The following is a 14615-nucleotide window of genomic DNA, read 5'->3' as shown; positions in this document are numbered from 1 at the left end:
TCCGAGGTCGGCGCGCGCAAGGCTGTGCAAAATCGGCAGCCTGCCTCCATTCCCTCCGAGGCCACTCCGAAATCAGAGCGGCCTCGGGGGGAACTTTCCTTCCACCCCCCCACAACTTCCCCTCCCTAACCCACCCCCCCAGCCCTATCTAACCCACCCCCCCCCCCACCTTTGTTTTAAAAGTTATGCCTGCCACAGGCAGGCGTAACTCGTGCGATTCCCCGGCCCGGGAGCTGTTTTGGAGGCCTCGGCCATGCCCCCGAAACACCCCCGGGCCGTAACCACGCCCGTGGCCCCACCCCCAAATGACGCGCGTACCCCTTTGAAAATCTGCCCCAAAGGGAGTAATCTTTATTCTGCACTTCTTTCTAGCACTGAAGTGTATCTAGAAATTAGTTAGGTATGCTTTTGATATTTTCAGACAGAGTCCATTCAGAATCTTTCAAAATCCCTGACTGCAATTTTACAACACTGATTGCATAATTTATATTCTCACTCTACATTTCTACAATTTTCACTCTTTTTTTTTTTTTTCATTTTTAAATTGCTCTTTTCTGATTTGTTTCCTTTTGTTCTTCAATTTTCAACAACTCCAGTCTATTTCATCATTTCTAAATATTTTTAGAAAAATATGCACACGTCGACCACATTTTTTGCAGAATTTCTCACATCTGCTATTTATATCTTTTCCCATATAAATTCAATCTCTTTCAAAACTGTAGTCTTCTGAAGTCTTCTTTACAAACATACTGGCTTGAAAATGCAGGGAGACTCTCGAAAGTCCAACTTGTCCAAAGTCATTGACCGTACAAGCATGGAAAAGTTGGGAGTTGAAAGCTGGGGTCACTGACTCCCAGGCCTTTTCTCCACATCCTTGCCCTGGCACTTTAGAGAATAATAATGAAATGGTTAAAACATTAAAAAAAACCCCAAAGTACACAGACTAGCACGATGAACTTTTTATCTATGTTGCAAAAAGGAAGAAAACATCTCAATCTTCTTAAAATCATTTGGTGAACTTAGCATAGATGCTGCTGACATTGCTGTATTACCAGTTGGAACACTATAACAATAACTTAGTATCAGGTGACTTCCATAATAAAACACTACGATAAGAACATAAGAAGTGCCCTGCTGGGTCACACCAAGGTCCATTGAGCCCTGCACAAGTACCCGGCAGATCCCCAATAGTTGATCCGTTTCTTAAATTTCAATCCCAGGGATAAGCACTGGCTTTCCCAAGTCTTCCTGGCTAATAACAGTGTATAGATTTTTCCTTCAGGAACTTTTCCAATCCGCTTTGGAACCCCATTATCGGGTCAATACAGTAAAAATGCGCACACAGGCCACTCTCCTATGCGCGCGATACAGTATCTTAATTTATTTAAATTAGGCCCGGCAGTAAAAAGAGGCGCAAGGGACACTAGCACGTCCCTAGCGCCTCTTTTTTGAAGGAAGCGGCGGCTGTCAGTGGGTTTGACAGCCGACGCTCAATTTTGCCGGCAAAATTGAGCATCCGGTTTTCGACCCAACAGCCGCGGGCCCATTTTAAATTTTTTTTTTTTTTAATTTTTTACACTTTCGGGACCTCCGACTTAATATCACCATGTTATTAAGTCGGAGAGTGCACAGAAAAGCAGTTTTTACTGCTTTTCTGTGCACTTTCCCGGTGCCCAGAGAAATTAGCGCCTACTTTTGGGTAGCTGCTAATTTCTGAAAGCAAAATGTGCGGCTTGGCTGCACATTTTGCTTTCTGAATAGCATGGGAATACCTAATAGGGCCATCAACATGCATTTGCATGTTGCAGGCGCTATTAGGTTCGGGGGTGTTTGACGCGCGTTTTGGACGCGCTATTACCCCTTACTGAATAAGGGGTAAAGCTAGCGCGTCCAAAACGTGCGTCCAAATGCCAGCTATCAGTGCGCTCCGTACTGTATCGGCCCGTATGTTAGTTGAGCTGACCACATCCTCCGGCAACAGATTCCATAACTTTGATTGTGCGCAGAGTGAAAAAATACTTCCTACTATTTGTTTTAAATCTTCTGCAAGTTTCATAGAGTGATCCCTAGTCCTAGTGTTTTCTGAAAAGGTAAATAACTGTTCTCTATTTACCCGTTCCATACCACTCATGATTTTATTAAATTTCAATCACAACCCTTCTCATTTGTCTCTTCCAAGCTAAAGAGCCCTAATCTGTTTAGCCTTTCTCCAAAAATGAGCTGTTCCACTCCCTTTATCATTTTTGTTGCTCTTTTCTATGTCCACTATGACTTTTCTGAGATGAAATGACCAGAACTGCACACAGTACTCACAAAGGCATTATGATATTCTCAGTTTTGCTTTCTGTTCCTTTCCAAATAATTCCTAACATTATATTGCCTTTTTGTCTACCACTACACACTGAGATGAAGATTGCAAGGTATTGTCCACAAGGACTCAGATCCTTTTCCTGGGTGGTGACGCCCTAACACAGAACCCAGCACCAGGTACCTATATTTGTGATTACTTTTTCCCTACGTGCATTACTTTGCACTTGCCACATTAAATTGCATCTGCCATTTAGAAGCCCAGTCACCTAGTCTCACAAGGTCCTTCCGCAAAAAGCCACTGCTGTTTTAACAACTCAAAACAATTTTGTGTCATCTGCAAATTTGGCCGCCTCACTCGTCATTCCTATCTCCAGACCCCTGGGACATTCGACTAATTACCTTTCTCCATTCAGAGAACTACCTCTGATCCCATTACCTCTCAATTTCCAATTATTGTGGTTGCACTCTGTTTTGCAGTCTAAGCAAGACCCCAAAAGTGCATGCACTTCTGGGTGGTGTATCTATACTACACCTGCATGTACCTATGCCTGTGCTGTGTCTCCCTGTCTACCTTTTTTGGTTAATTTGGTTTGTTTTATGTGCATAACTGCTCTGTGTAAATGTAAGAATTTTATTATTTTGTATGTGTAAGCATGTATATTGTGTGTATAATTGTCACATGGGTGAGGCTGCAATGTCTATGCATAACTATGCTGTTAATGTAAGAATATGTTTTTATGTGTTTGTATACTTTTGTACTGTTTTTCTGAGTTGTGTAGGTGTATAAATATTTTGTGATGCCGCTGTACAATTGTGGCTGCATTCTTGTATGTCAGTGAGACTGTCTATGCACTTGTATGTGAAAGAAACTAAATTTCATGTGCATGCGACTTCATTTGTGTGTGCGATGTGTATGAGACTGGAATATGGTTAACAGTGACTTATGTTATTGTGTGTGGCACATATTGGAGGACCAATATTGTAGAGTAATGCTGCCTGAAACAGTGAAATGTTCAGGAGCAGTGGTGTGTGGTGTGGGGGGCATGACAAATAGTGATTTTACATGGCATGGTGAAACGTGATAGTGTAGTGGCATATGGAGACGTGGAATGGTATAGTTTTGTGCTCATGTATTTTACTTAAAAAAAAAAAAATTAACAATTATTGACATGAACTATCATCTTCACCACTTAAAGAGCATATGAGATGAAGAAAAATTATCATAATTTGGATTGACCTTACTAACCACTGTTTAAACTATGATGTTATATTTCTAGATTTAAAAGGAAACTCCATATTTCAAATTCAAGTCAACATTGTCTATTCAAGTGAAAGCAGACCACAAGCAGAACAATACACTTTAGACCTGAGGAGAGACTGTAAGCCAACTTATCTTAAATGGGACCATTAAAGGTTAGATTAGACAAAGGCCACTCATTCATACTCGCACTTCTAGACATATCCTCGGCCTTTTACACCATAAGCCACAATATACTACTGGATCGGCTGTCTGAAATTGGTATTTCAGAGACACCTCTCCATTGGTTCACATCATACCTAAAAAAACTGACAAAATAAAAAGTTAGAATAGGTAACCACAACTCCAAAGTAATCAACCTACTACAAGGAGTTCCCCAAGGCTCCTCACTATCATCTACCCTATTCAACATTTACCTTCTGCCTCTCTGCCACCTCCTCTCTGAACTTGGTCTCACAGACTTCTTATATGCGGATGACGTACAAATCGTCATCCCCATGACTGACTCCCTACCCAGTGCCATCAAAACCTGGGAAACCTCTCTCTCCACAACGAAAAAGCGTGTGGCATAAAGTATACTGGACAATAACAGTGTAACATCACAAAGGTTATTTATTTCACATATGCACACTGAACAATGTGCACGAAATTGAATATACAGTAAACAATTGTGTAAATACGAAGGACCCCGACACGGCCGTGTTTCGCATCGAGCTGCGTCAGGGAGACCGGAGATTTCCAAATCTACAAAATGAAAATTATGCAATTACTGTGCAGGTAGGCGACCACAAAGTTACAAAGAAAAATTCTTAAATTTAGTCATATAAGGAGGGATAACCATACAATTGTTTACTGTATATTCAATTTCGTGCACATTGTTCAGTGTGCATAAGTAAAATAAATAACCTTTGTGATGTTACACTGTTATTGTCCAGTATACTTTATGCCACACATTTTTTCATTGTGGAGAGAAAGGTTTCCCAGGTTATGTTTATCTGTAAACCGATATGATGTCTCCAACGACTGTCGATCTAGAAAAAACTTTAAATAAATAAATTAATTATTAATAACTGCTACTGTTAACATTCATTTTGGGACAACAATGATAGTACAGTCATTGATATCACATATTTCCACAAATGAGGAAGGCTTTCTGCCATTGCTACTCTACTGCTGTTAGCTCCAAAAAGATGTTCAACATAGTAGTAAACAGCTCTCTTCAAAGTAAGATGGCACACGATTATCTTGAATCTAAAACTATTCAATTGGAGAAGTGCTATTTTTAGCAAGCTAGGTAATCAACCATCTTGAAATCTTACAATCTAAAGACGGAGTTCCCCTTTAATTTGTAGCAACGGCCCTAGTGTTGTAGTTTAGTGTTGTAGCTCAGGTAGTGGCTGGAAGTGGGGAATACCACCTGGGAGTGGTGCAGGACTGCAAGACAAGGCCAGGGCCGGTCTTCAGCTTAACCAGCTCCCTCCCCCACAGGTCGAGCCTTTGGGTTCTAGGAGCCAGCAGGTCTCTGCAGCAGCAGACCATTATGGTGAAGCTGGAGCAATGCTTGGACAAGTTTGAACAAGACTTGGAGAGGAACCGAGTACGGGCAAGGACTAGAGCTGGAGCTTGACTGAGACAGGGCAGGCCAAGGCAAGACAAGGACAACACAGAATGTAGGACAAAGGTCCAAAAGCAGTGTTAGATAGGGAAGGCCCCGAGGAACAAGACAAGGAAAAGACCTAGATAGGCCACAGAGCAATACAAGGCGTATATAGGGCAGAGGTCAGGAGAAGGCCTAGACAGGCTGCGAGAAAGGGAAAAGAGCAAGAAGGCCCTTAGGCCACAAGGCAAGGCAAGAAGCAGGAAGGCCCGGAGGCCACAAGGCAAGGCTAGGAGCAAGAAGGCCCTGAGGCCACAAGGCAAAACAAGAATAGGCCTGGGTAGGCTGCAAGGCAACAGTGGCTAGGACAAACAGCCCAGGTAGGCTACGCGAAAGCAACAAAGCAAGGGACAGACAGGGTTATGTAAGGCTGAGGCTTGGGTGTAGTGCTGGCAAAGAGGAGCTTGGCAAGAGTGGAGCGCAGGCAAACTGAGAACTCCTTTTGGCGAGGAGGCTGCACCACAGGCTGAATAGTAAGGAGCTGGAATGGGTAATATGGAATGGAGCTCCAAAGAGACCTCTGCTGGCAGGTTGTCGTCATGGTCAGGGTATGATGAGGCTGTGTGGTAGCTGAAATCATAACATTTAACCAACATTGTTGACAGTGAGAATGTTATAGAGATAAAGCTGAACCAGACATGGCTCTTAGGGGCTGATGTAGTAAGTTGCACTAGGATAAACGCACATTTTTACTCATTTCTGTGTGCTTAACTGTACTACCAATGCACTGACAAGCCTCCTTATATGTTATAATGCACTGACAAGCCTCCTTAGCTCATGAAGTTATTAAGTTATAAGCGTTCTTGCAATGTTACAAATTATCAAAAGTAAGACTCCTTAGTCCTACTAGTTCTCACAGTTTCAGTCCTTATACTTCCTAGCTCATTAATTTATTAAGTTAACTATGCTTTGCAATGTTACAATGTATCAAAGTAAGACTCCTTAGTCCTACTAGCTCTTACGGTTATAATGTCAACAGATGTGATATTGTCCAATGAATGTCGGTATATAAAAACAATAAAATAAATAAATAAATACCAATTTAATAAGGATTTTAAAACATCATGTGCACACAAATTGGTGCACCTCCATGTACACCCATGTTGATGAAGATATCAGCTATTATTACTTCCCAATGCAGGGAGGTGCGATGAAGCCGTGAAAGCTTACCTGACTGTTTTTTAATGCTGGACCTTTAAGTTACTCATATTTCTGGTGACTAATTTTAGACTAAGGTACTGTGCCAGCAGGGTCCCAGCCTTGAATATCCTAGGTGCAAGGGTCCTGGACTTGGGCTTCCTGGGTCCATCGTGGACCACTGCACCCAGTAACCATATGTCTGGAACCATGCTTGGACACCACCATAGACTAACACTGGACACTGGAAATGGGAGTTAACTTTTATTCCATTTCTGACCTGAGTCCAGGCCAAAAATCAGAAACATGACCTAATCAGTGGGCTACTCAAGTTTGAGACCCTGAGGCAGAACTCTTCCCATTCACCAACACCCCTAACTCATCTACTTACCTCCTCCCATCTAACTACCTCTCTACCCCATCCACTAACCCACTCCCCAGCTGAAATCACTTTTTCAATTTTACACACAAATCTTGTTTTATGCATGCCACTCATATTTGAGTCAATGTAATAAGGCTGAGCACACATTTTTACTCACCTAGGAGCACATTTTGGGGTCAGCGTGCTTTTTATCTTTTTTTTAAACTGCTGATGTATTTGCAAACAATTAACTTACCGCATTGGGACTTAATTTGTTTTTCAGCACATGAGTAAAGAAAATGTTGTTAAAATTCAGCATGCATGTTTTATTACTTTCGTCCCTTAGGATGGCAGCATGTCAACTTGAGATTGGTATCAGAAGAGGTTTTTGAGGGACCCACATTCTGCATCCTTGGTCAGTGTTATAATTAGCCAAATGTTTGAATGTGCAAAGTAAGGTAAAGAGAACTTACTGTAGGTCAGTTACAATGACTTATCTTTGCTAAGACAACCTATCCTGTAAACCTCAGATTATCCAGTAATCTGATGGAAAGTACTAGTGAGAATCAAATGAGATGACAGAACCTAAAACGACGGCTAGAAATGTGTCTTAATGGATGATATGAGTTGATTTCCCAAACATGCACTACAGAGTTTTAATTCCTGTGCTTTATTACAACACAGTTTTCCCACTCACTTTTCTCACATAGTACATGGGTTTAAAGTTACATTCTGGCAGCCTTCTCTTTTTAATCAAATATTGCCTCCTTTTGTTTACTCAAGTTCTCCAATATCATGGGCCCATGGTTCCAAAATACTAATAAACAGGACCATACTAGCATCAAGAAAGTCTCATTTCCCCATGCGGCAAGCAAGGCATTCAGTCTAATTGACCGAGTTTCAACATACTTTACCAATCTGAACCAGCAGGGCTGTCAGAGTGCATTTAATGTAATACTTCTGACAGTTCTAAGATTACTTCCATCAGCGACGAAGCCAATTCAGGAGTGAGAACAGTCAGTTTTGGTTGACAGTTTTCATCAGGCAGCAGGGAAACATCACAGAAATGCTAACATTACAGAAATAGCAATGGTGGATTAATTCAATCAGCCATGTTTAGACAATGAATTCCGTGTACTTATCAGATATCTCCAAATTCTAGAAGCCAAGAAGATGGGTGGGGGGGGGGGGGGGAGGTTATTTAATTGTATGCAAGCAAACCCTGCTCCTTCTGCAAGGCAGGCCAAGTTTCCAGCAGTACAGAAAAACCAAGCTCCCGTGAGCCACCAGCTAACATCTACCATCTCAAGAAAATCAAAACTGGTAGGCAGCAGAACCGAAAGCAGGAAACCAGAAACCAGCAGGATCTGTTCAGATGTAAAATCCTAGTGTGAAAGCTTGAAAACAAATCCAACTATGCATACCTAGCAGCACAGTACCTAAAAATGATGTCTGCGTGTCTGAGACGCAAGTCAAAGTCGAGCAGTTTTGCCATCCAGCTTATAAATAAAATGCTTATTAAAAGAGAGGCGCCTAACCACCTGAAGGGGAAACTCGGAATGGATGATATTTTTTTTTTTTAATGAAATTTAGGAAGTCAATCTCATGGAAATTCAAATGACTAAGCCAGGGACCTGTAACAGGGCAGTAATGCTGTGCACGTCGGCGCAGGCAATCCATAAACTAGTGAGCTGAGCCTCAGGTTGGGAAGGGAAGAAGACTACTGCTGTAGCAGCAATTCCAAGTTAACAGGAGACACACTCACAGGTTCCATCGTGCTTCCCAAACATGCCCTCAAACTGCTGGGATCTTTGTAACTCGAGCAGTCATCTAAGGAAATCTGTGCAGTGGGTGACTGTACTGCATGCCTGTACCTTGCACTATTGCTTGCAATGGGGCTGTGTATTTGTGACTGCATTGCTGTAAGCACACAAGTCTTCATAGAAAGGATAATTTTACAACTACCTACCTAGTGAAAAAATACATGTGGACTTTACAGAGGATATTCAAAGTAACCTTATGCGCCTTAGCTTGCTTTTGAAAATCCTGCCTTAATTGGCCGGGAACACATTGAATTGTACAGGTACAAAACTACACTTTGCTCCAAATAGAGCGTAATAAGTCTGAGTGCAAATCTACATGCACTGGGGGTAATTTTCAAAAGGATTTACATGCTTAAAACTTGCTTTTTCATGTGTGAGCTTTTGAAAATTGCTACGATATATGCTACTGAATTGTCAATAGGTTTATGTGCATAAGTGCACCTTAAGCGTGTAAATGGGCTTTTAGTTTAAACTTTTCATTAAAGAAACGTCATAATACAAGCACGCAAATGTGTACTGTGCAATGATTTCCAATGCACACTACACAAAAAAAAAAAAACTACACTGTTTACAATTTCACATTTTCACTCAGTACAATGAAAAACATATAGAAAGGCACAGACACCTACCCCCACCCCCCAAATTGGTTCTCTTTATAATACAATCTGTTTTTGACAATTGGTATGAGATATGCTTTTACATGTGTAAATCCTTTTGAAAACCACCCCCATTCTTTGCAAAATGCAGAAGAAGGCGTACATGTCCTATCCCCACCCCAACTCTGCCCACAGGAATACCTACTGCAAATTCACATAGAAGTACACACATACGCATACTTCTGCATGGACTGACCCGGCAGGTATTTTTAACAACCATTTACACACATAAATCTGGGTTTTACACACAAAGGCTTTTGAAAATCAGGGCATTTGTGTGTGTTAACGAAAGATAGCACCAACAGCTTTTTTGGGTGATATCCTTATCATTTTCATGGTTTTTATTTTGCTGTTACCCAAAATAAGCAGAGACGCATCACTTGCATTTCTGCTGGAGCCAAAGGTGAGAGACTCCACCCCTTCAGGCACTGACTGCCTAGGATAAACTCATTTCATCACATAGGATACGCAAAGAGCAATATTTTCATTTTACCAATCCTCTGTCAAATTTGCAAAAAATACTTGCAAATACGCTTTTTTGGGAGAATTTACATGTGCAATGTAGACAATGGTGAAATTTGAAGTATTTCTAAATGTAATCAATCATTTAGAATCAGAGTTTGGGGGGGGGGAGGGGGGTTCTGGGATGTAGCAAAAACCAATTTCACTGATCCATCACAAACAAATTCCCATTAAATTCTATGGCAAAAAGGCATGACATTTTCCACCAATTTTCCAAAAGCAAAAAAGCTAATTTTCTCCATTTTCACCTTCACTGTGAATATTTTTGCATCTCTATTGGTTACAAACCAGAAGACCAAAAACTAAATAAGAGTGTACAATAGAGCCCTTATCATCCCTCTTGGCTATTGCCTCCTGCCCTGCCAAGGAAGAACACTATGAAGAATCCAAAGCTGCTGCTAGACACTTTCTACATTTCACCGGTTCCTGAGAAACAAACATTTATATGGCTAGCAATGCCATTCCATTAAACTTACCCAATAAGACTATTTGAATCAAGCAGACAAGAGATCATTAGCAAAAGGGAAAAAAAAAAATACACAAATGAATTGTCATGCCATCCTCTGAATACCCTGGAGGGTACATGGAACAAACCATATTATTCATGTAATAGCTGGCAAAAGTTGTTCGGTTACAGTACAGTACCTGTTATTGAACAATACACAATGTGAGGAGCGATCTTGCTGACATCTTCATAACCCAGGCCCATCTCAGCTAGTTTCCCAGGAATGTAGTTTTCAACAAAAACATCACAGGCTGCTGCCAGCTACAAGAAACAAAAAAAAAAAAAAAATGACAGGTGAGACATCTAAATACATTTCCAAAACTTCAATTCTGCACCCTCCCCCTTCCTCCTCCCCCTGCAGCCTTATTTATAGTTTAATAAACAAAAGATTTTGTGACTCTGACATAGCCTAATTTATAATTTCAGACACCCACAGACAAAATCCCATAAAATACAAAGTCAATGCCATATCAAAGACAGACAAATTAGATTTTTAAAAAAGCTACAGATGTAATGTAACATCTATTCAATTCAGTCCCTAATCCACGGTTATTGCATTTCAATGCCATTTTGCCTTGACTCATCATACCCACGCATACATACAAAACTCAGATTGTTAAGAATTATTTGCCTTAGGTATATTTGAGTTCATTCACAATATTATATTCACACAGGAAAAATATATATTTAAAAACTAAGAAAATTATTCTTAGCATCTTCCACTGTCAGCCAAATTTTCTATGGAAATTAGTCTTAAACAAAAAAAAAAACCCACACCACATCTCTGGAAATATCTCCCACTAAGTCCATCTGTCTCCCACCAATAACTTTTGAAGCATTTCATCCAATCTGTGCCACAGATAGTAGCGCACTCAAGGACCCCAGCCCTCAACTCAATTTTCATGTGCCCTCAACAATCACTTAGAATTCTTTAGTTTTATTTCTTATTGGAAATCCATTTTGAAAAATTGCGTGACAAATAGATGAATAAAGTTACACAAATGCACACTGTATGAATAAAATGACATGCATGTAATTTTACACATATATGGGAGCGATGAGCCAGGGATGGAGTCTGGGTGGGATTGGCACTTGCATGCATATGTTTTTTATTTTAAAAACATGGTACATAAATTCACTTAGAAAAACTGAGAGAAGTAATTGTGTGTGCATAGTTTTCCTGGGATAATTTTCAAAGCAGACCTATGCCTAAGTGTGCTTTGAAAACTGATGTAACTTATGAGCATATTTACTGATTAACTAATGAGCAGGGTTTCAAAATTTCATGTAGAAATTCAAATAATGAACATTGTCAAGACCAGGGTCAAATTTCTGTACCAAAGAGATAAATTAGGTAGCATGAAAATGTTCACACATTTCCTTGTTATACCAGTTAAGAGATGAAGTGCACATAAACCCAAAAAACTCAAGTTATAACTATGGGGGTTTTGCAAAAAAATTCACGCACATCAGTTTTAACATGGACAGTCAAAATATTTAATGGATTCAATAAAAAGCCACTTCATCAATCAATGCAAAAAGACTTAGCATGTGCAGAGTAGAAAATGTCAGAAATAGCATGCTTATGCTATTCTCATGCATAGAAACCTGAAAATGCATTAGTTAAATAGCGAGTAAGCTACTTATCAAGGGCAAGCTAAATAGCATGAGCATGTTCCGTTCTCTTATCCTCTTGGCTCCCTCTGCTGACTTTCAAGGGGTATTACAACTAAGTCTGGTACATAGGGGTTGCTTGTCAGTGCAGAGTGAAGAAATAGACTTGATACACTCCAGGTGAGGTGATCAAAAAAGAGCAGAGATTTCCAGGATAGCAGAACACTGACATAACTGAGTCTTTACATCCATCTGTCTTCAGTGTCAGTAAGGATCTTCAAACTTGGGCCTAGATTCATCAATCTGCAGATGAGCCGTGGCCAGAAAAGGGGGGGGGGGGGGGGGAAGAATAGCTTGCAGCCCGCTGCATAGCAGCGGTGTGGTTTTGCCCACCGCGGTGCATACACGCTGAACACTATCACTCCCATAGCGCCACGGGAAAAGGTGGTATTTCCTGTGTTGCTGCTGGCGAGAATATGTAAAACATTATCCCCCGCAGCACTACTGGGTCCTAACACCTCCCAAACCCCGCCCACACTCCTCCCCTTCCCCTAATTAGCATTTTACTACCTCGGTGCAGCCGGTATCGTGTGCGGTAGGGTGTTATCGTGTGCGATAACGGCCCATCGCACAAAAAAGAATGACTCTGTTAATTTGGTTTGCTATGATAAAGGATGTGAAGGCTTAAGACAGTAGACTACTTGAATTTTTTTTTATTCTTAATTACTTTTAAAATATTTCTATAATTGTTCCTTCATAATGAAAGCACAGAGTATGTTATTTAGATCAATGAAACAAACTTATTTAATGCATTTTATTTCTATATTTTAGACAGCAGAATGTGAAAAATATCCAAGGATGTGAAGACTTTTATAAGGAACTACAACTTCCCCTTGGTAAATAATAGGCTCATACTATGTTAACATCAAGTATTAAATAGTATCCAGTTAGTGAACTCTTGCAAAATAATGTGAAGGTTGAGCACACCATGCTAGGAATGTACTTGCATGTACAAGCTTGTAAATGTTTGTGCGTTTATGCTAACATTTTCGTGGACCCCCCTTTAACATGCATAGTAAGGTCTTCCTGCACACCTCATTTTTAGGACCTTAATGAACACCCCATCATTGTGCAGCAGATTTCACCAAGTTTTGGACTATTCATCCACTAATAGGGAACGTGAGCTGCTATCACACCGTCATGAGACAGGCTGGTTTTATCCTCTTGATGATGTGTTGCGGCAGTAGTAATCCTGCTCAGTAAGAGGAACCACAGGTTCAGACATTTGGGGGTAGATTTTCAAACCGCGCGATTTGGCCTACTTTTGCTGGCGCATCAGGCGCAAGCAAAAGTACGCTGGATTTTAGTAGATACGCGCGGAGCCGCGCGTATCCGCTAAAATCCGGGATCGGCGCACGCAAGGCTATGGATTCTGTATAGCCGGCGCGCGCCGAGCCGCGCAGCCTACCTCCATTCCCTCTGAGGCCGCTCCGAAATTGGAGCGGCCTCGGAGGGAACTTTCTTTTGCCCTCCCCTCACCTTCCCCTCCCTTCCCCTACCTAACCCACCCGCCCGGCCCTGTCTAAACCCCATCCTTACCTTTGTCGGGGGATTTACGCCTCCCTCTGGGAGGCGTAAATCCCCGCGCGCCAGCGGGCCACTAGCGCGCCGGGACGCGACCTGGGGCGGGTCCGGAGGGCGCGGCCACGCCCCCGTGCCCGCCCCCGGAACGCTCCCGACACGCCCCAAAAACGCTGCGCGCTTCGGCCCCGCCCCCGACACGCCCCCCTCCGAAAACCCCGGGACTTACGCAACTCCCGGGGCTCTGCGCGCGCCGGTAGGCCTATGTAAAATAGGCTCACCGGCGCGCAGGGCCCTGCTCGCCTAAATCCGCCCGGATTTGGGCGGATTTAGGCGAGCAGGGCTCTTAAAATCCGCCCCTTGGTGTATGTACTTGGCTGAGGAGCCAATAGGGATTATGGCTGAATGTCTCTAAATCACAATCTCCCACTACATGGAATACTGCAGTGCCACAGAGCCTCAGTTGGCCTAGGAAAAAAAAAATGTTTCTTAGAGAAGTTCTGGCAGCTCTGCTGGCTGATCTTTACAACGCTTCTTTAGTCTCAAAAATAGTTCCAGAGGACAAGGGACAGCTATATAAGGTTCATATTCTCAAAAACAGTAGAATGGAGGTATCTGGGAACCAAAGGCCAGTTAATCTGACCTCTGTGGGAAGCAAAATAAATGAATCGCTGCTAAAACTGAGGACAGTACAGTTTCTGAAATCCAAAGGATTACAAGATCTGAAGCAGCATGACTATCACAGCAGGTCTTGTCAGACGAATCTGATCAATCTCTTTGATTGGGAACCAGAGAGATGGATCTGGGGAGCACGTCATTAAGACCTTTGATACGGTTCTGCATAGGCAACTTATAAATAAAATGAGCACCCTTAGTATAGGACCTAAAGTGATTTGCTGGATTAGAAACTGGTCGAGTGGGAGGTGACAAAAGGTAATTCACACCAAGGAGAGGGATGTTACTAGCAGTATGCCTCAGGGATCAGTCCTTGGACTGGTTCTTTTCAACATTTTCATGAGCAACATTGTGGAAGGATTATCAGGAAAGGTTTGGTTTTTTTGCAGATGATGCCAAAATCTGCAACAGGTTAGAAAGCCAGGAAGATGTAGAAAATATGAGAAACTCGAGGAATGGTCTAGGATCTGGCAGCTAATATTTAATGCTTAAAAACTGCAGAGTTAAGCATTTAGG

At 41.8% G+C, this 14615-nt stretch overlaps 1 protein-coding gene across 1 annotated transcript in view; it reads right to left on the bottom strand.

The window, feature by feature from the left end:
- The window catches only part of SUGCT (succinyl-CoA:glutarate-CoA transferase), a 1474461-nt gene that overhangs the window by 1395073 nt on the left and 64773 nt on the right, over positions 1-14615 (bottom strand). The window contains exon 6 of the mRNA XM_029589533.1: positions 10370-10490. Coding sequence (XP_029445393.1) covers positions 10370-10490 — 121 coding nt within the window. The remainder of the gene's footprint in view (positions 1-10369; positions 10491-14615) is intronic.

This window comes from Rhinatrema bivittatum, chromosome 2, assembly GCF_901001135.1.
Source record: "Rhinatrema bivittatum chromosome 2, aRhiBiv1.1, whole genome shotgun sequence".
Classification (NCBI taxonomy): Eukaryota; Metazoa; Chordata; class Amphibia; order Gymnophiona; family Rhinatrematidae; genus Rhinatrema; species Rhinatrema bivittatum.
The sequence above is the reverse complement of the archived record's forward strand: the minus strand, read 5'-3'. Positions and strand labels throughout refer to the sequence as shown.